Source organism: Neolamprologus multifasciatus, chromosome 6, assembly GCF_963576455.1.
Source record: "Neolamprologus multifasciatus chromosome 6, fNeoMul1.2, whole genome shotgun sequence".
NCBI classification, from domain to species: Eukaryota; Metazoa; Chordata; class Actinopteri; order Cichliformes; family Cichlidae; genus Neolamprologus; species Neolamprologus multifasciatus.
This window is the reverse complement of record NC_140444.1, coordinates 40,007,031-40,030,260: the sequence shown is the minus strand read 5'-3', so window position 1 is coordinate 40,030,260 and position 23,230 is coordinate 40,007,031. Positions and strand designations below refer to the sequence as shown.

The following is a 23,230-nucleotide window of genomic DNA, read 5'->3' as shown; positions in this document are numbered from 1 at the left end:
ATTTGATGGAAGTCTGCCCTTTTCTTTGATTTCTAACAACGTTCTGTAAAAAACTGGTGCTAGAATCGTCCAGAATTCTTTGTAGAATTCTGCAGGAAAGCCGATTTGACCTGGAGCCTTATTATTGGACATACTTATCAGGGCTTCCTGGAGTTCACCTGAAGTCAGTGGCGAATCCAGTGCCATTGCTTGAGAGTCTAATAATTTTGGGAGAGTTATGTTGTCTAAAAACTGATCAATTTCCTTTTTAGATGGGTTTATTTGTGGTGAATACAACGTTTTATAGAAATCCCTGAAAATGTTGTTTATTTGTTTCGGTTCATATATTGTGTTCCCAGATGAATCTTGAACAGCACATATAGTTGTTTTTTCTTTATTTATTTTTAACTGGTTTGCTAGAAATTGACTGGATTTATTCCTATGTTCATAATTTTGCAAGCATAGTCTTTGTACTAAGAATTTTGTTTTTTTATCAATTATCTCATTTAGTTCTAGTTTTGTTTTGCGTATTTTGTTCAATGTTTCCTGATCTTGGTGGGACGCGTAGGCTTCTTCTAGTGATTTGATGGTTTTTTCTAATTCCTGAATATTTTTGTTTTCTTTTTTCTTTTTATGTGATGAGAAAGAAATTATTTTACCTCTCATCACAGCTTTCCCTGCTTCCCATAAAACAGAAGCTGATGTTCCGGGAGTGTCATTAAAGTCTAAATATGAAGTCCACCCTTTTTTAAAATATTTAATAAAGTCTTCATTTTTAAGCAGTGATGTATTAAATCTCCAGTTTTTACTTGGCATAGTATTATTCTTGTGCATTAGTGTTAAAGATACAGGAGCATGATCGCTGACAGCTATATGTCAGCGATCTGAATGACTGAATCATTACCCAGAGTCTGATCAATAAAAGTCTGTTCGGTGTCTGAGTCAACTAATGCTTCAAGTGAGTGGGTCTGAGAGTTAGTTTTGTTTATTTTACCCACCAATATCCGTACAGTTACTGACAGGCTCTGCTTTTTTGGTGGCACAGGTCAGGCATCAATGAAATGTTCCAGAATTCCTCTGACTCATTTCTTCTACGGCCAAGCTCTTGCAAGGCAACCCCTTCAGTTCCAGAAATGGCTCGGCCGATGATCCATGGCAGTTGCAGTGTCTTCTCCTATGCTCCCATATGTGGTCATCCATTCTGATACATTCACACAGAAAGTAAGGCATCAAGTGAGTCATTAAGATCCTTTGCAGCTAATTTGCCTTTTACCACACTCCTCTTACCATGTGTGAGGTTGATCAGGGTTCAATCCCTTGTCAGAAATTTTATACTCTGCGATGAAGTGCTGAAAAAAGAGTTTTGGATTAGACTTGAGGACAGCTTGTGCCCATCTCAGGGCTTGTAAATGGTAAATAAACTGGTTCTTATATAGTGCTTTTATACTCTGCCTGAGCTCTCAAAGCACTTGCAGGCAATAGCTCAACCATGCAGGCAATTTTACACAGCCTGAGGAAAAAGTTCTACTGCGTTCCCGAAAAGCTAAAAAACAGTGTGTGAGATATCCACCACTATTTTCTAGCTCGCCAGAAAAAGTGGCTTCTGATGAAGCTCCAAAGGCAGTAGTAGTCAAGGGGGAAATACCTGTGTGGAACTCAGAGATGGAGTAGGGTTAACATTTGGTTCAAAATTTGGAGGTTTCATTATACCTTTTAATTTGGCAAGCTTTTGAACAATTGTGCCCTGCTCTCCAGAGCATTTTCATGTTTTCTGAGCTAAGCTTTGCGAATTGAGAGGATCCTACAAACTAACTCTGAGTCCATGTTAATTGCTGATTTGTTCTATTAAGGGACCACTAGGTCAGCAGGACTCAATTGCAGAATGTTTATTTACAAGGTGAAGGTAAAGCACAATCCAAAACACAAGAACAATATCAGGGATGGTCCTGATTCCACAGGGCAAGGTTCTCCAAGGGTCCAGTCTCTCCACAGAATCTCTCTCACAAAAACAGATCCACTCACCACTCTCACTAACAGTTTTTGCCACAGGAATCTGTGCACAGGTAGACAGAGGTATTTATTCTAGAGAAAAAGACAACCAGAGTGATCACAGATGACAGAACGGGGGCCTCACTAACTGTTAGTTCTCCAATGATTCTGCAAAGATGGTAGAATCCCTTAAGCAGTGGCAGCCTAGCAAGGTTATCAGGAACAGGTGTGTGATCACTCCAAGCTGTGTGTAGATCGAGGGGGGGAACCTGGCATGAGTCCCACCCCTGCGCAAAAACCAATACATGCACACACACACACACACACATAGAGGAGAGGAGAGAGCTTTAAGAGGAGGTAAGCCAGCACAGAGACTGAGGGACCAGATCAAGTTAGACTGATTCTTATATAGCGCTTTTCTGCTCTACTTGAGCACAAGCTTTATGAAACTTGCCTTGATATTTTTTTTAAGTAAGTCCTTTCCATCTAACATTAGCACATGTTCATACTCCAGTGGATGTATCAGAGAGCAACCTGGGGTTAGTATCTTGCACACCCAGACTACGAGCAGCCCTGGATTGAACCAATCATTTCCTGAGCTACAGCCACCCCAACTTTTTTGTAATCTCTTGCTTTTAAGCAGTAGTTCTCCAGGTTTTCTGGACCTTTAAAATGTTTTCTTTTGATATTGGCTGCTTTTCCATTTTCAGTCATCCTAACCCCACTTAAGAATGATCTATGAATCATTCAGGCATAAAAAAGTACCTGATTCAAGGGATAAACCAGTGTTGTGTCTATACATGAAAGACAAGTCTGCAAAAAAACGTTTTTAGCCAATTTGCTACTAAGGGCCTCTCACTAAAACACATGTGTTCCCATTTCTTTAATTGAATCTAGGAAAAATGCAAAACATAACACAGCTTGATAGGCATAAAATAGTCATATTCAAAGCACTGTTACTCCAAACCTTCCCAGCATGGTATAAGGTGTGAATTTAAAAATAGTGAGGAAATTGAAAAAAATGCAAAAACGTGGTAGGCCTAAAAAATATCTAAAGTAGGTGAATAGTATCTGAAAGTCATGGTCATAGTAAAAAGGAAAAACTCCAGCAAAAACCTTACATAGGAACGGAGAAATCTGGGATTCTGAAACCGAGAATCTCATATTTACAGGAAAACAACAGGGAGAAGAAACTGAGGTATGCCAAAGAAGAACCAAAGAACAACTGGACTTAAAATCAGTGGCAGCTGGTTGTATGGAGTAATGACTGAAAAATATTCCAGCCACTCACTTGTGGTTTAGGGCTGCATTTCAGCCAGCAGTGTTGGGGATCTTGTCAAAACTGAGTATTGTCATATTTGGATCCACTTCCATCTGGAAAGTGTGTGATTTGTTTTTTTTTTGTTCTTTTGTAACGTGACAGTGATCCCAAACATACTGCCAATACATTAAAAGCATACTGATGGACCTTAACATTATTTAAGCAGTGCAGGATCATCCTGACAGGGATCGAAACCAAAAGTCAGCCAACATCCAAAGAAGAGCTTTCAAATGTCCCTCAAAAAGACTGCATATGCCAGGAGCGTGTAGGAAACAAGCTTTCATAGCCAGCTGTTGCATCTCTCTCTCTATCTCTTGTGCATAGCAGACAAATGTTTTCTATTCTGCATTTCCCCATCGTGGGCACTAAACCTGTGGATCTCATTTCTTCCATCTTCTTAGAATGACATCCAGAGTGGCTTGGGTCAGCATAAGATATTTTCTCAGATTAACCTGTTCTTATTGATTATTATAGAAATCGATTATGCATTGATTATGGTAGGGTAGGTGGAAGATGTCAACCAGCCTTTTGGGACATTTACAAAGTGACTTGCTTAATTATTCAGTACCACTGTTAAATTAAAAGAAACTCAGGACCAGATATGGGCAGCAACGGGTTACTGAAATCTGATTACTTTTTTCAAGTAATTAGTAAAGTAAGGTATTACTATTGCAAAAAAATAAATAAAAACAGCTTACTGTTACTTTCCCGTAAGCACACTACGTTACTGCGTTACTAAACCGTGATTTTGTTTGTGAGAATGTCTCATGACAATGACATAAGTGTGTGCAACGTCGGTAGCAGCAACAGATGTGTGTAGATCAGCAATGGATAATATGGAGTGTGGGAGAGAGTACGACCATGCAGCGTGGTGGAAGTGTGGAAGTACTGACATTACTTTGAGTTTTAGTCTGTAAAAAATGACAAAAACATTAGTGTCTGCTGTACACTCTGCGTGGGAAGAAAACTTGTTTCTAAAGTGAAAAATTAAACTTCAAATCTGAGCGAGCACCCTGCACGCTGCCACGGGAATGTGACATTCACAGAGAAACCCCCAGATCCCCCCACTGACATGACCACACCGGGCAAACCTCCACCGGCCCCACTCCTGCTAAACAGGTGACAATAGATTTAAGAGTGACAGGACTCAGTGCCGCTGAGTCTTTGATTTTATTTATTTTTTTGCTGTGTTTTACTTGCATCTATTTGAAAGAGTGAGTGTAAACACAAAAACATTATTTTATTTTATATGCTGGAATATGCAGAACATAGGTTTAAATGTTAAACACATTTCTTCAAGTCAGAGACTGTTACATATAATTTATTTTTTGCTTGATGCAATGTGCATAAAGTTAAAAGATTCAAATTAACAATTTTTTAAAGAGGCTTCATTTGATTCAGTTTTATATACTCAAATATACAGAAAAAATAGAACTGGGTTGAAACGTCTATTGCTTTATTACGTATTCAGGTTGTGTATCATGCTTTTTAAAACTAACTAAGTAACTAATTGTCAAAGGAGCTTGCAAAGAAAAGCGTCTGGACTTCTTTAAGTTGCTTGAAGACGTTTCACCTCTCATCCGAGAAACTTCTTCAGTTCTAAGGTCAAATGGTGGAGAGTCCCAGATATAAACCTAGTGGGAGTTTCCCCCCACAGAGGGACAAAAGGACCCCCTGATGATCCTCTAATCGCCTGAGCCAAGGTGTGAAACTGGGTGTGGGTCCCAATCAGCCAGAGTTTCGGGTGAGTTCATTGTGAAACCTGGCCCCACCTTATCATGCGAATTCCTGAGGTCAGATGGCCCAGGATGTGAGTGGGCGTTAAGGCGTCTGGGGAGGGAACTCAAAACTGGATTATAGATGGCAGAGAGTTGGTGTCGTAAACCACCGCCCCTGTTCAAAGATGGTTGCTCACAGTGGACATGGATGGCTTCTTTCACTCCTCTTTCAAACCATCTGTCCTCTCTGTCCAAAATGTGAACATTGGCATCCTCGAAAGAGTGACCTTTATCCTTAAGATGCAGATGGACAGCTGAATCTTGTCCTGTGGAGGTGGCTCTTCTGTGTTGTGCCATGCGCTTGTGAAGTGGCTGTTTGGTCTCTCCGATGTAGAGGTCTGGGCATTCCTCGCTGCACTGTACAGCATACACCACATTGTTAAGTCTGTGTTTTGGAGTTTTGTCTTTCGGGGAACCAGTTTTTGTCTGAGCGTGTTGCTGGGTCTGAAATGCACCGGGATGTCATGCTTGGAGAAAACCCTCCTGAGTTTCTCAGATACACCGGCTACATAGGGGATGACAATGTTGTTGCGTCTGTCCTTCTTATCCTCCCTCGCTGGTGTCTGATCTTCTTTTCTGTGCCTCTTTGCTGACCTTAAGAACGCCCATTTAGGATAGCCGCACGTTTTGAGTGCTTCCTTTACTTGTGTGTGTTCCTTCTTTTTCCCTTTAGGCTTAGAGGGCACATGTTCTGCTCGGTGGTGTAGGGTCCTGATTACTCCAAGTTTGTGTTCCAGAGGGTGATGGGAGTCAAAGAGGAGGTACTGGTCTGTGTGTGTGGGCTTCCAGTAAACTTCAATGTTGAGGTTGCCATTCTCTTCAATGTGCACAGCGCAGTCCAGGAAAGGCAAACAGTCGTCCTTTGTGTCTTCCCTGGTGAACTTGATGTTTTTATCCACAGCGTTGATGTGCGCAGTGAAGGATTCCACTTCTTATGTCTTGATTTTGACCCAGGTGTCGTCTACATATCTGTACCAGTGGCTGGGTACTCTTTATTTGAAAGAGCCAAGAGCTTTCCTTTCCACTTCCTCCATGTAAAGGTTGGCTACAATAGGTGACACAGGGGAGCCCATGGCACAGCCATGTTTTTGTCTGTAGAAGCCTTCGTTGTATTTGAAATATGTAGTGGTGAGGCAGAGGTCCAACAGTATGCAAATCTGATCGGGTGTGAAGTTGGTCCTGTCTTCCAAGGAGCTGTCTTCTTGTAGTCGTTTTCTGACAGTCTCCATGGCCTCCGTGGTGGGTATGCAAGTGAAGAGAGAGACTACATCAAAGGACACTATGGTTTCATCTGGATCCAGGGTAAGTTTCTGGACCTTGTCAGTGAAGTCGGTGGAGTTCTTGATGTGGTGTGGGGTGTTCCCCACGAGAGGAGCAAGGATGGTAGCAAGGTGTTTTGCAATGTTATAAGTGGCTAAGTTTATGCTACTGACTATGGGTCTGAGTGGGACAGCTTCCTTGTGGATTTTAGGAAGTCCGTAAATGCAGGGTATGGCATCCCCTGGGTAAAGGCGGTGATATGTAAGGCGGTCATTGATTTTGTCCTTTTCAAAGTCTTGAAGGCAAGCTATAACTTTCTTTTTGTAGCTGCTGGTGGGGTCTCTCTTTAAGGCTTCGTAGGTATTGTTGTCACTGAGGAGAGTAGTGATCTTTGTGTGGTAATCTGTAGTGTTTAGGACCACAGTGCATCTTCCCTTATCCGCTGGTAAAACAGTGATGTTGTGGTCTTTGCTCAGGGAAGCGATGACCTTCTTTTCCTGTATTGTGAGGTTGGACGGAGGGACTTTGGCACTGGAGAGGGTGGCTGAGACTTTCATCCTGATTTGCTCTGCTTCTGTCTGTGATAATTTATTAATCCGTATGGCGGTTTCTGTGGCTGTGATGAGCTCCACTATGGGCAACTGTTGTGGAGAAATGGCAAAATTGAGTCCTTTGGCTAATACTCTCTTTTCAGGTTCAGTGAGATTCCGGTCTGAAAAGTTCTTTACCCATTTCTCCTGACTGTCTTCAGGTGTGTTTTCTTCTCTGGGTTGTGTAGGTTCAGAATGAGGAGTGTGTGTTTTTTAAAGGAAGGTGTGAAATTTCCTGCGTTGTCTTTCTTTTCCTTTCGAGTGTTGGGCCCGCTGAGCCTTGTCCACAAACTTGTAAACCTCTTCTAAGATTGGAGAGGGTAGAAGGGTTTCCAGTTCCTGCAGAGTCTGGCTGATCTTGATCTGGAGGGCATCTATAGTGAAATGGACCTGTCTTATCCTTTCACTTAAAAGGTGATTTTGTGCTCTCTGTAGAATCAAGTCTGCTCTGTATCCCCTGACAGTGGATCCAAGGCGCAGGCTCTTAGGAACAATTCTGCTTTGTCTACATCTTAGGTTGAAACGGAGATGGTTCCTATAATCCGCTAGTTTCCTTGATTCCCTTTCATACTCCCGCACCAGTTGAAGGGTGTTCCTCCCAAAATGTACGGCAATATGTCTGTGAAGGTTCTCAGTCATCCAGGTCATTGTCGTCAAAGGAGCTTGCAAAGAAAAGCGTCTGGACTTCTTTAAGTTGCTTGAAGACGTTTCACCTCTCATCCGAGAAGCTTCTTCAGTTCTAAGGTCAAATGGTGTAACTAAGTAACTAATTACTTTTGAAAATAAGAAATCAGTAATTAGTAACTAATTACTATTTTCAAGTAACTTGACCGACACTGCTCAGAACACAGACAGCTGTGACAGATAACAATGATGTTTCACATGGAGAATGCACACAAGGAGCCGAGGCATGCAATCAGTCGTTCGAGGCTGATGTCTCATATAACATGATAATGTTTCATTTGGAGTAAAGTAAATGGTACTGCTTGCTGCTGATCCAGGCCAGTGTTTCAAAAATGTGGAAGTTGTACAGATTAGATTATGTTGTCTTTAAACATTTCCTGAAGAGGCAGATCATGCAGTATGTAGTTCTCTAGCAGCTGGACAAGGAGCAGAGTGCAAAACATTAGAACACCATGAGGACATGCACAGCTAAGCACATGATGAGACTGTAGAGGGTGGGCCACGTATATATGGATACACCGTAATAACATGGGAATGGTTGGTGATATTAAAGTCCTGTTTGTGGCACATTAGTATATGTGAGGGGACAAATTCCTCAAGTTGGGTGGTGACCATGGTGGCCATTTAGAAGTCGGCCATCTTGAATACAACTTTTGTTTTTTCAATAGGAAGAGGGCCATGTGACACATCAAACTTATTGGTAATGTCACAAGAAAAACAATGGTGTGCTTGGTTTCAACGTAACTTTATTCTTTCATGAGTTATTTACAAGTTTCTCTTTGTTCACAGCCATTGAGATGTCGAAACCTCAAGGCCACTGGATATTTGAAATTGCTACATGATGATGTGTTTCCCTCTTTATGCACTGAAGCTGGCACATTCCCTGAGTTTTTCCAGCAAGATGGTGCACCACCATATTATGGGTGCCAGGTCCGAGCATTCCTAGATGAACAGTTTCCTGGAAAGTGGATTGGTTGTCGTGGGCCAGTTGAATGGCCCCCAAGGTCTCCCGATCTGACCCCCTTAGACTTTCATCTTTGGGGTAATCTGAAGGCAATTGCCTATGGTGTGAAGATACGAGATGTGCAGCACCTGAAACTACGGATACTGGATGCCTGTGCTGGCATTTCTCCTGCGGTGTTGCTATCAGTGTGTGAAGAGGGGGAGAAGAGGGTTGCATTGACAATCCAACACAATGGGCAGCACATTAAACACATTTTATAAGTGGTCAGAAACTTGTAAATAATTCATGAAAGAATAAAGTTACGTTGAAACCAAGCACACCATTGTTTTTCTTGTGACATTACCAATAAGTTTGATGTGTCACATGGCCCTCTTCCTATTGAAAAAACAAAAGTTGTATCCAAGATGGCCGACTTCTAAATGGCCACCATGGTCACCACCCATCTTGAGGAGTTTGCCCCCTCACATATACTAATGTGCCACAAACAGGACTTTAATATCACCAACCATTCCCATGTTATTGTGGTGTATCCATATAAATGGCCCGCCCTGTATAACACATTTTGTGTTAAAGTATGATGATTTTTTTTCATGTTCACACTCTGCAATGCCTCTCAGGGGAAATTCTACTCTGTTTCTTTAAATACTTATTGATGTGTCTTTATACTTTAACTGGAGGAGGTAGCAGACCTTTATTAGAATTAGGATTTTTATTCTAATTGACATTATTAAATGAGCATAATTGGCCATTATTTAGTACAAAGCCACTTTGAGGTTCTCCTATTTATCTTGCTAAAGTCACTACACTACATTGCTTCTAGGCCTCAAATAACATAGTGGATAATATTTCTTAACAGGGTATTTTGTTGTGTTCTATTTGTGTACTTCATGCAACAAAAGTTAAACTTGTTTAAATAACAACAACGCCACAAACTACTGAATCAGACGTCACCACTGAATTAGCACAGAACACAAAATGTACATCCAAATGTTGTAAATAGCACTGTGTTGTTGAGTTTGTTATCCTAAAGCTTTCAGCAGCCATCATTAGCGGCCCAGCTTTCACTACATTTTTACTTATATATGCATGTTGTATCTAATTAGACACATTTCTTAGATGTTCAGTGATTTAAAACTGCTGCTCTGTACTTCAATTCCTACAAAATCACAAATAATATATTTTTTTCTGTTTTATTGTAGCCTTTTCATTTTGTGGGATGCAATACACACTGTAGCCAGGCTTTGATTTTTGGTTTCATATTTCTATTAGAAACTATGTGGCAATGAGCACAGTTGGAGAGGTTATCATCATAACAACAGCAGCAGTAGAAAAACATAATCTTGAGTGTAGGTTTCAAAATGACCTAAATGCAAGATTAGTTATTAGCCACAAGAGACATTTTGTTTCAAATGCATTTTGTTTTATAAAGTTATACTCATATTCATATTCATGGTATCTGCCTCCAACATACTAGTGATGAATAAGAAATAACTATAAGTTGCTTGTAAACTTTTACCTAAGTTTTTTTTAAAACGAACTGATTAAGACAAACATCTGGTATAAGCACATGTTTAGTATTTCTAAAATGAAACATTGCACATATCATTCTAACTGATGTATTCAATCAACTTATTTAGGTCTTCTGTTGTTCCTCCGTTGGAACTGAATTAATGAAAACAAAAATTGGACTTTTGTATGATACTTAAATGTCCATTGATTAATTGCACTTTGCAAACCGAAAGAAGCATAGCATAAATATGTTTCTGATGTTTTCTACTTGTAATTTTGAGGCGTTCCTTCCTTCAGAATCTAAGATTCTGAAAAGTTAAGAAGAGTTTTATATTTAAAAAATGTGCCAGAATTGCAAAAGTTTACCTGAACTTGTTTCTCCTTAACCATAGCAAAATGGGTGCAGTGGGTTTGTATGCAGACATGAAAGTGCAAAAAACCCCAAATAAAACAGAGGGCTTGCACCTGATCAAAAGTCACACAGTTTGTGTTAAAGCAGAGGCACCAAGTGGTTCATTGGATTTTCACTCACCTTGAAACAAAGAGTATATTCCCTCACCTTCTAATTGTCACATAGATGTTTTTATGGACTCAGTTATGAATTGTAGGATGGCTTATTGTTTTAACTCAGCTGTGTTATTCATTTCCTATAACTGCTTGAATGAACGGGGGGTAGCATTCTGAGGTGATAGGTTTTTGTCAGAAGAACTGTTTTAGTGGATTCACTCAGCACAGGAAGTTAACTATGCCACAGAAGAATGTGAATATAACTGTTGCTCACTGTATTTGGGTGTATATTGTATGCTATTTTTTCATGCAACTTTTCATTAGTTTATTTTAAGCCCAGATTAATGAATAGTTGTCATAAATATGAAAGTAAATTGCTTCTCTGTTTTCACTGCAAGTATGATAAATTTCATGTTGACATAAATCATTTATTCATTCTCTTCCGCTTTTACTTATCACCTACTTATCAGAGGTGGAGTGGGGTGGAGCCTATCCCAGCTGTCATAGGGCGAGAGGGAGGGGGGTACACCCTGAACAGGTCTAGCACATAGAAACAGATAACAGTTTGCACTCACATTCACATCTATGGGCAATTTAGAATCATCATTTAACCTAACCCCATTTTTTTTTTTAAAATTGGGGTTAGGTTATATTGAAATAGATTTTTGGTTAAATTGATTAAACCAAAATTAATTTTATGTATATTATGGCTTTAACTATGGACATAAGGTCGGTTAATAAAGACTGACTGATGGATTGAATTGCATGTCTTTGGACTGTGGGAGAAAGCTAGAGTACCCAAAGAGAACCCACACACACACGAGGAAAACATGCAAACTCCACGCAGAAAGGCCGCAGCCAGATGGTGGAGTCAAACTCAGGACCTTGTTGCTCTGAGGCAACAGTGCTAACCACCGTGCCACGGTGCTGCCAGTGTGCTAAATTTAATGCTGTCATAAATCACTAGAAGATATTTCAAAGAATCCCTATGCTTCAAATAAGACTTGTTTTTTCAGAACCTGTAAACACAATTTGATTTAAAATGTGACACAGAATCTACACTGGCAGGTTTTTAAAACTCATTCAAGACATTACCACTAACCATATAGAGAAACTGTGTTGTAGTTTCTGATGCATCACATAAGAGCACACATACTTTAAAACACTTAACCCTAGATTATACTCAGACATGGACACGGACACCTGGGGATTCAGTGACTGAGTAGTCGTTCCTGTTAAACGTCTTTGATATCTGCTTGAGCTCCAGCACCTGCAAGCATGTGCAGCTGATGCATGGTACTGTAAATTGGCCATGAATGAGTCTGGGCAGTCAGAAAGAAACAGGCAAGGCTAGTGGAAGTGTGGAAATCATAGGTCCTGTGTACCCTCATTTCTCCCTCTCCTCTCTGGGCGTGTGTGTGTGTGTGTGTGTGTGTGTGTGTGTGTGTGTGTGTGTGTGTGTGTGTGTGAAAGAGAGAGAGAGAGAAGGAGAAAGTAAAGCATGTGAATTGACCCAGGTGTGACCCACCAGTGCTGTTCCCGCTCAAGGTTGCAAAATTGGAGCACCCAACACTGTCTGCACACACATTCCCACACGTTTCACCCTTTGTCTTGCGGGAATGAATATTGGGGACCTGACACTATAAATATCTCATTGTGGTTCCACACCTGATCAAGATGGAAAAGTGATTCTCTGTTCAGACTGCCTTACAGTTGCTATTGGAAGAGACAGGGTTTTGATGGCGATGCAGAGGAAAAAGTGATGAGCATCAGCCAGCTCTAAAGTTTAGCAAGCTTCAAACCTCAGGACCAGCCTGCAAGCAGCCAGCCCCAAGACCAGCAGGGAGCAGCCAGCCCCAAGACCAGTGAGCAGACTGTCAGCAGCTTGAAAATAACACCGTATGGATGGTAAAAGATGGCAAAATTGAATGGTCTTCCTGCTTAAGAAATGAACCAATGTGAGCCAATGTGATTTGAATGATACCAGAATCTACACGCTGGGCAGTCATGCAAAAGACATCAAGTCTTCTTTTGACCTTTGCATGCAATACCCCATCAAGAAAATCATCCTGGATTGCACCAATTTAAAGGAAGCAGAGTTTTTGGAAAGACATGCAAAGTCTTGGACAAAACCGATTTGGATGCTTACTTTGGGGTTCTTATCCTTGCTGGTGTTTTCAGGTCCAAATGAGAGACCACAGAATCCCTGCAGGATGAAAAAACTGGCAGAGATCTTTTTTGGACCAGGATGTCTCTGAAAACTTTCAAAATAATTTTCAGGACTATCCGTTTTGATGACCATGATCATAGACCAGCTTGATGGCAAAGACACAAGCTAGCTGCCATCAGGATGGTGTGGGGCAAATGAGCGGCCGGTCTCAACTGTTTTACAACCCTGGCCCCAATGTCATCGTTGATGAGCAGCTGATGCCATTTCAGGGCTGCTGCCCAGTATATACCATCTAAGCCTGCCAAGCATGGTATAAAGATTTGGGCGCCTGTGATGCTGGTTCATCTTATGCATGTAACTTGCAGGTCTACACAGGGAAACTCAATGGAGGAGCCCCTGAAAAAAATCACCTTCTGACGCTGCCGGGTGCTGGGTGGTCCTTTCCGACTCGTACCAGGGTGGCTAGGCTCTAGCAGGGTTAACTGCCCGTTGCCCCTGACTCTCTGGGATTCTCGCCCTTTGGCCGTGAGAAGGCCATCGGGGCCTCCCTCCTTCTTCTGCTGGAACGGGTGTGCGGTTGTCGCCAAGATGTGTGGCCTTGAGTCTTCAGTACTCTTGGAGGCTGCGGATGGTGCAGTTGTCCTGGTTCCATGTCTGTCTGCCTCTGGCTTCTGGGGGGCATTGTTGAGACTTTCCACCCTTGTTATTAAGTACATTTGTGACAAAGACACACTACAACAAGACTCTTGATTTATGTATCTGTGTATTTTCTAATTTCTGTGGTCCTGGTGCTGTATCCTTCCTTGTTTTCTTTTCTTACAGGACCAGTTGGCAATATATTGTGTATTTCTATTTGCACTCTATCATTTTATTGTACCCCTACCCCTCTTTTCCCCTCCTTCTCCTGCCTTAGACATCATCAGACTGTACTATATATAATGTAATAACTGAAATAACACAGATTCAGATTCCTTGTTTACATTGTCAGAGTCTGCAATCAAAAATACTTTTTTGTGATTAAAGATGTCTAAAAATTTCTAAATAATGCAAATGCTTTGTTAAACCTTTGAATTAAAGCTGAAATTCTGCACTTGTTTGCAGAATCTGCACATCTTTGATTGGATTAAAATCCACTGTTTTGATACAAAAGGCACAATTTAATGAAAAATGTCATTGTTCAAAAGCTGAGAGAACAAAATGTTTCCTTTACAGAAAACATTTTTTTGCTCTTTTTTGCTCTCTTGTAAAAAATTAAGAAGCCATTCCCGCTGTACAAATTGTGGCTGTGGAATTGGTATCTTAAAATTGTCCACTACGCCCTTCTCCACACATTGAGCTTTCATACTGCATAATCAGAGCAAATCTTATTTTAAAATGGCAGTATAATTTGCACTTGGCCCCTCTTTCAGCCAGTGAAAACTAACATCTTATTGCTGTTGTCCTCTCCCGGTCAAATTGCAATTTTGTGCATTGACCAAGCAAAAGATGTTATACAGATACTTCACTGTATTCACTGAATCATATTTTTTCTGTTTTCTTTTTTACAACACTACAACTGGCAGTGTAGAAAAGTACTTACTGGTAACTGGGTATGCTGTACCAGAATGCTCACCAGATTGACTGTTTAGCAAAATAAAGCTGGCTAAACTGCCTCACTCGGAATCACACAATGCCACAATGAAAGGAAGTTTAGAGGAGATTGGGGATAAGGTGATGCAAATGTGTTTGTCTTACAGTGCCCAATGTGCTCTGCATTATTGCAATTGAAATCTGTGGTGTATGAAAAAAGAATTCAGTTAACTGTGATCTGCAACCTACTAGGATCTAGCTGTGATATTTTACATACTGAACCTTTGATGTGCAAGTTTAAGTGTGATGGAGCAGCTGAACAGACTATATTTGGGAGTGGAGGATGGCACTGATTCACATTTGACTGGGTGGTAAATCCAGTTGAGGGTTACCTACGCCACTGGAGCCTTTAATGTTCACTAGCTACCAAGTGATGTCTGGCAAGCAAATTATTTTATAAGTGTATGGGGCTTTAGACTTTTTCTCTTTCTTTTAATTCGTTTTCAAAACACATAAACCACATGTAACACAGGCTAGTTATTCTCTAGTTATATTGTGATCCCCAAACTAGTAAAAGAAAAATAAAGCTAATAGGTTTTAGGCCTTAGACTATGTTTCCATTCCTGAATAGTTGTTTAGAGAAGGCCACTTATCTTCTGAATGAGTATAGACCATTACCATAGTAGCTATTTCACATTGTAATGTACCATTGTATTGACTTTTTTTGAGATACTCTCCTTGACAAATTGATAGGATGTGCATTGCTATTCTTTACAGTGCACATCAATATACATTATTTTAATTCACGTTGCTTCTTTACAACTCTTTGCAGCTGTTTGAGATCAGAGTGCCAATCACCCAAGGGACGAAACCAGTGACCATCAGTGTGGCCAACCACACCCAGTGCAGCTGTCTGTCCAAACTGGATATCTACAAGCAAGTTCACAGCATCATCAGAAGAGCATTGCCTGAGTAAGTCTCTGTCAATGTACATGCACAGATTAGCTGTATGTGCTAATTATCACAAGATCTGACTTAATAACCCGGCACGCATGCGCGTGTGTGTGAAAAGGAATAAAACAGCCATGTAGCGCCAAATCACAACAAAAGTCGCCTCAAGGCGCTTCATAGGTACAGAGAAAAACCCAACAATCATATGACCCCCTATGAGCAAGCACTTTGGTGACAGTGGGAAGGAAAAACTCCCTTTTAACAGGAAGAAACCTCCGGCAGAACCAGGCTCAGGGAGGGGCGGGGCCATCTGCTGCAACCGGTTGGGGTGAGAGAAGGAAGACAGGATAAAAGACATGCTGTGGAAGAGAGACAGAGGTTAATAACAGATATGATTCAATGCAGAGAGGTCTATTAACACATACTGAGTGAGAAAGGTGACTGGAAAGGAAAAACTCAATGCATCATGGGAATCCCCCGACAGCCTACGTCTATTGCAGCATAACTAAGGGAGGATTCAGGGTCACCTGGTCCAGCCCTAACTATATGCTTTAGCAAAAAGGAAAGTTTTAAGCCTAATCTTGAAAGTAGAGATAGTGTCTGTCCCCCAAATCCAAACTGGAAGCTGCTTCCACAGAAGAGGGGCCTGAAAACTGAAGGCTCTGCCTCCCATTCTACTTTTAAATACTCTTGGAACAACATGTAGGCCTGCAGTGTGAGAGCGAAGTGCTCTAAACGGTGATATGGTACTACAAGGTCATTAAGATAAGATGGGGCCTGATTATTTAAGACCTTTAACCTTTTCTAGGTTAACTATGGCATTTGTATGTTCCTGTGCTTATACCTGCATGATGCATGCTGGGATTTATGACCAGCTGACCCTTGGAATTCTCTTAGCAAGTTCTTCTTGCCAGTTTGTGTCCTCTGAAAACACTGCTGTTATAGAATGGAATAAAATGGCAAATAATTTAACACAAATCCACATATTTACAGTGACAAATGTTTTTTACTTTGTTCAGCCAAATGTGATCTACTTAGGTGCAGACAAAGTGGCTTACGCTGTCGAGCATTACCTGAAACAGAGGTGTACTTTTCATATTGGAAACGATTGACGGTGAGAACTAAGATTTCTTCCATCAATCCATCCATCTATTTTCTGCTGCTTATCCAGGGCTGTGTCGTGGGGGCAGCAGCCTAAGCAAGGACCTCCCTCTCCCCAGACACCTCCAGGCATTCCCAGGCCAGCTGAGAAAGGTAATCTCTTCAGCGTGTCGTGGGTCTGTCCCATGGCCTCCTTTGGTGGGGCATGCCCGAAGCACCTCATCCAGGAGGGATTCTAGTCAGATCCCTGAACCACCTTGACTGGCACCTTTCCATGTGTAGGAGTTGTGAATTTGCTCAAAACCACTCTTGGATGGCTGAATTCCTCACCCTCTTTAAGGGAGAGCCACCCTTCGGAGATAGCTTATTTACCACCGCTTGTATCCAGGATCTCATTTATTGTGTTCACCAGATTTCAGTACTCAGATCTTGTGATAATAAGCTAGGCTAGGGTAGGGTTTTGCTTTTTTACACTCATCTCTTCCCTTAATTACAATAACCTGATGCAATGTCCTCATCACTGCAGCCGTGGCCCCAATCCACCTGTCAATCTCCTCTTCCTTTCTCCCCTTAACCCTTTATAACCGGTCGGAGCGGGCACGCTCCGTTTTGCGTAACTATTTTTAAATCCCGGTAGCTCTGCAGCCACGTGAGCTAGCGCAATAATTTTTTTTGCATATGAAACCGGAGGAGTTGTACTTACATCTTATGCCATCAGCTTGTCCTCGGTCACGGTTTCCTTCCACATATTGCTTTGCAAAAACTGCATAAAAAGCGCTTGCAGCAACAAAAACAGAATATTCCAGAAACACGCTTTGCCGATCCGATCAGCTGTTCATAACACTTCCTAAGTCCATCAGCACGAACTATTGCATGTCCGCCATGTTGCCCGAAACCGGAAGTGACGCCATTTTCGCGGAAATGTAGGTTTTTTTTTACCATCATGGCCTCATGAGCCTATACTAGTGTTTTTAAAAGTTATCTTTGACTTCATGACTTTCTGTGTCGTTTCTGGGATGCTTAGGACTCATATTGCACTGCTGGAAATAGTTTATTTTGATGCATATGCTGCTTTGTTGCAAATTTGCATTATAATATTTATTTTCGTTTTTCCTGCAGTGTATAGAAATTGGTGTATTTCAAAAATAAAACTATGAAGACACTCAAAATAAATTTCCTGTGGTGGGAAACTATTTTGTGCAACTTTTTTGTATTTACAGTTTTGAGGGATAAACCTCTTAAATTTCTCTAACTAGAAATATATGTTAAAAAAAAAACAAAAACGATTTTCAATATTTTTGTAGTTTAGTGCACTTTTTTGCAATTTATGTAATTACTATGCACTTAATGCATACATATTATTAAAATTTAGGCTGTAATGGTTGTATTGATGTATAGCAACTTTAAATGCTCCCAAAAATGGCACTACAGCATGTAAAAATATAATATAAGCTCTGGCGGACTTGGTTCTATGGTAGGTCTTAAAAGGGGTAATCCAGTGCGAGCTGGAGGCCACCAGCTGATGAGCCCAGCAGAACCACATTATATGCAAATCAAAGACAATATTCTGAAGCCACTTGGCCATCTACCTGGATATTCCTAGAAATTCTCTATGAACAGAACTGTGTCCAAAGTGCAGCCCTCACTTCGGTCCAACAGCCACCAGCAATGAGTTATTGCTGACAATGTGGACCAAGCTCCTGCAACAATTACAGAGAGCTCAAATGGCTAATAGGCAACAGGCCAGACACCCCATGCTTCCCATGCTCCCTCCCACAGGATACTCCATGGGACCAAAGTTGAGTGCCTTCTCCAAATCAACAAAACACATGTAGAGTGGTTGGGCAAATTCACACACAGTCTTATATATCCTTGAGAGGATAAAGAACTAATCAAATGTTCAGCAACCAGCGAACAAAAAATCGCAATTGTTCCCCCTTTATTTGAGGTTCGAAAGATGGATTAACACTCCTCTCCAGTACCGCTGCCATAGACCGCCCCAGGGAGGCTGAAGAGTATAATTTCCCTGTAGTTAACCCTCTGATACCCCATCCTAAAGATAGTGACCACCACAGCAGTCTGATAATCCAGAGGAACCACTCCAGAGTGCCACATGATGGAGTAGAGTTGCGTCAACCAGGACAACCCTGCAACATTCTGGGCCTTCAGAAACTGCCCAAAATTGCTTTGAGGCAGGCTGAAAGTATTTTTCCTTGTCTCACCAAACTCCTCCCTCACCTGGGGTTTGGGGTAAACTATTACTTTAGCGTGCATTCCGCTTGGCTGCTGGTCCACATCTCATTTAGGAATTACCACCACGACAGGCACCAACCACCTTGTAGCCCCAACTCCTTCACAGCAGCCTCAAACAGAGGTGCAGAACATAGTTCATTTGGACTCAATGTCCCCAGCCTCCCTCAAAATCATTTTAAAGTTCTCCTGGAGAACATTATATCAGAACTTTTTATTTAATGTTCATTACATGTTGTTATTTGTTTACATATTATATTATATAATAAATTGGCTAAATGCACACATATAAGCCAAAATTATGACCACTAAAAGGTGGGGTAAGTTACTTGTGCAGTCTGCATATGTCCAGTCACATACAAACTATCATTGTTCACTGAACAAACTGCTCTCCCTCATGGACAATCCATCTCAACCACTCCATTCAATACTACTGAGCCATCAGAAATCCTTCCCACTTGTGATTTAACCCTGCTACTAAAAAGAACCCTTAAGGAAATCATTCCCACCATTCTCTGTAAAGTTGTAACATAATTCTTCTTTCTGTGACAGGCATGCCACAGAAACGTATGCCCGACAGAACACACCTGTTAGGCAAATGTTTTCACGCATACTTTTTTCATACATGTAGTAATAATTATAATAATAATAATAATGTATACTTTATTGATCCCCATGAGGAAATTACTTGTTTTTCTCTGCATTTGACCCATTCACTCAGTGAAGCAGTGGGCAGCCACTAAGCAGGCACCCGGGGAGCAGTATGTAGGGACGGTACCTTGCTCAGGGGTCCCTCAGGGTAGCCGTTCAGTGGATTCGAACCCCCAACCTTCCGATCATGGGGCGACCACTCTACCTACTGAGGTATCCCTGCCCCCATGTATTTCTGCATTATACCCTTTTGCAGTTGTTTCTTCTGCACTCCTACCTTTTACTCATCACTCAGGAAAAAATTCTAAAAAGGCCTATAGCACTAGGAATAGATATATTTCTACTATTGAAATTAGTTTGCTAACAGCAACAGGGATGAGTCAGTGAATGAGTCAGTTGGGCTTGTGAATCATGATTCACGAGTCAGTAAAGTGATTCTCGAGTATTGAACGATACACAGCAAATCCAGCATGTCCAGATTAACACTGTCAGATTTGATTTCAACACTTTTAAAGTGTCTATAGGGGTCCACACCAGAGAGTGTTAATTTAACTCTTTTTGGAGAGTTGGTACGTTAACTCTGATTTAGTGTTAAACACCAAATCTGTCTGGAGTTGATAATTTAACACTTGGTGTTAAGAGTTTATATATTAACTCTCAAAGAGTATTTTAGTTTAACTACGTAAGAGTTATCTTCTAATTAATTCTAAAAAGCGGGAATTTTACTGTTCTGAACTTCTAGAAATTTCTTTTGGAAATAAACATTTACTAAAAAGATGCAATGGTTTTTGAAAAACATTTATTCTGAACTGTGCACCACAATTTCAAAACATTTTCTAAAGATGTAACAGTGTACATGTTCTCACTTTCATTAGAATTTTGTTTATCAAAAGGTCTGACATAGGTGAGCTGGTAAATGCAAATAACAGCATTCTCATCACTTATTTCAATAAATACAAAATACAATATGCATGTCCTTCATTCATCACTTTGTGGAACTGCAACGCACTTCTGCTCTCCCCCATATTCCATCTTCACAAGCATATCCTATGTGGAGATTGAATAAAAATTAGTTGACACTAATTAATGGCACAAATCAATTGCAGCACAGAAAAAAAAAGGAATCCTTTTTGAGCCATTACTTGTGTAAAGTATTTTCCCAAAAGACAAGGACACAGGCAACAGGTAATACTGAACTAAATGTAAAACCTCAACCTTTTTCATTTTTTCCTAAACCGTGTGCACAAAACTCTGGAGGGATCTAAATGCTAACGTAGAACCCAGTCAGGACGTCTGCTACTGCTGTTTGCTCGTTTTTTATGGGAGATCGTTTTCAGGCTTCAAGTAGCACCATTATACCAACATTTCACATTGTAGACATTGTTTTAAGTGTATTTGACCAAGAAATTTGATTGAAAATTCACATGCAAGCTTTTTTTCAAGGCTGTGGTATTTGCCGCAAACAATACCTTTCAGCTAGCTAAAACAGCGAGCGGTGCTATCAGCGAGCAACATGGCTAATGCCTTCCACACAGCTTTGTCTCAACTCCAAAGAGCCACAGAAGTAAAAGCTAATAATAATAATTGAAACAATCTTTGAAAAAATGACTTACCAAGCATGGCAAACAACTCAAATATGTAGAGCAAAATGTTCTGAAACGGCTTCACTTCAGCTTCGATTGGAGCCGTGCTGGGGGCGGAGTCTGTGAATTTACTCTATTAGTGTCATAGCCCCTGTAGGAGTTCAGAGTTAAGAGGTCAAGAGTTAATGTTTCCATTGTAACACCTCCAGATTTGAAATAGAAACACTCATTTTTAACACTCGATTTTAACTACTATCATTTTACACCTCAGAGTTACATTAAAAGAATGTGACTCTACTTAGAGTAAAATTAACTCTAAGACTACTAACACCAAAACATTTAACACTTTTGAATTTGCTGTGTATGATTCGCATATCACTACTCCTGAGCACCTAGTAGGTGAGGTGTTTCAGATATGCTCTGGAGGAGGAGGAGACCCAGGAAAGAGGGATTAAATCTCTTGGCTGGCTTGGGAGTGCCTCAGTATCCCTCCAGAACAACTGCAGGTGTGGCAAAGGTCTAGGTACCTCTATCCCAACCCAAGCCTGGATTGGGTGGATGGATGGATGAATGGATGGCACAGTTTTTCTAATATTTCCTCTAATGGTCTGAAAACCTGTTCTTCTTTCACTTTAACCTTAATGTTTCTTTTTCTTTCTTTTTTCCTTCAATTTTTTGAATTAGAATGATTATTGTTCACTTATATTTATGAGGTCATAGGAACAGAACTGGCTTGCGTACACATTTTGTGATGGCCAACAGTTTTCCTGGGACTTGTGAGAATGAAATCGAAATAGGAAATGGAAGAAGCCCTCTTCAGGTGTGTGTCTGCTTGAAATACACTAATACACTACAAATTGGAGAGTAATGACTTGCTCAGATATGGAAGGCGAAGTTATATGTCTCCTAGACCTCAAGACTAGATTTAAATTCGGGAAAGTAAGACAGTTAAGATTATGTTTGTAGGTAAAAAGTAGTAAGTATATAATATGATGATCTGCCCAAAGATCTACTAATAAAATATAAATCACATATATTTAGACTTCAAACCCATTAACCAACTTTTTACATTTAGTCCATAAATATTTGAACAGTAGATGGTGAATTTGTTTTCATGTCTGGAGGTTGTTGTAAGTCTTCTGTACAAATATGGAGACACACATATGTGCACAAACGCAGACAGTGAAGTTAAACAGGTTATAGCTGCAAAAACTCATGCATCAACATGAAGCACACAGATATGTTTCACATTAGGTGAAGTGCAAGAATGCACCCGAGCCATTCCCCTCTGCTCACGCCAGAAAGCTATCTCTCTCTTTCTATCACTCTCTTAAACTTTTCCTTTCCCTTTCCACTTCACCCTCTAATACTTTGTATGTGTGCTTGTGTATCCAAACCACTGCAGCTCTAATTGAAACCATGTTGGGTCTTTTTTCACTGCCAGACGTTTTCATGACTTCAAACAATTTCTCTGTCTGCAAACACACCAACTGTTGTCCATCTCTGTGTCTAAGTCAATGGTTCCCCTAATTATGGCATATCAGATCAACAATTTTTATATTCAAGTGGTTTATATAATTGATCATGTGTGTTTCTATGTACAATATTTTCAAGGGTAATATATTTTTTGTTGGCATTTTCTAAAAATCCAAACTAGGTATCTGATTTCCAGAGTAATTCACATTTCAGTTTATTTTCAGTTGCATAAATATTAAAAGATTAATAACAATATGTAGTTACTTATAACATAATGGTTTACAAGTGTTCTACATTATATGTAGGAGTAGCATCATTATAAATTGATACCTTCCCTTACAGCCAGAAAAAGGTTACCTTTGCCACCAGTCTTAATGCCTCTGCATCTGTTTGCCATTTAGTCTCTTATTATACAATAATTTACAACCCCAATCCCAAAGAAATTGGGATGCTGTGTTAAAATGTAAATAAAAACAGAATGCATAGAGTTCTGAATGTCATGAACAAATGTTTTATTCACAATAGAACACAGAAAACATATCCAATAGTCAAACTGAGAAGAAGTACAATTTATTTTAATTATTATTTTGAATTTGATGAAATACTGTGATACAGGGTAATGTTTATTACTGTGGTATTGCAAACAAATTATAAAAGGACTCAAATGCAGGACCCAGGCAAAAAGTTAGGCACATGAATCAGTTAAAGACTTTATTCAATCATGATATGTTTACAAACAATAATACAAATGTATGTATGAGATGAACAAACAAACAAAAACTCATGAATGAGCCTTTACTTAGGCAGGAGTCAGAGATTGACTTAACACAAGGATTACATTAACTAGAACGAGAGACTGTGCTAGCAGGGAAAATGGAAACTGGCAGTGAGAAGCTGG

General features: G+C 40.3%; 1 protein-coding gene across 1 annotated transcript in view; it reads left to right on the top strand.

Annotated features, from left to right (window-relative positions):
• vegfc (vascular endothelial growth factor c) overlaps nt 1–23,230 on the top strand; it is a 96,974-nt gene that overhangs the window by 44,015 nt on the left and 29,729 nt on the right. Inside the window, exon 4 of the mRNA XM_085163579.1 lies at nt 15,153–15,292. Within this exon, the coding sequence (XP_085019705.1) occupies nt 15,153–15,292 (140 nt within the window). The remainder of the gene's footprint in view (nt 1–15,152; nt 15,293–23,230) is intronic.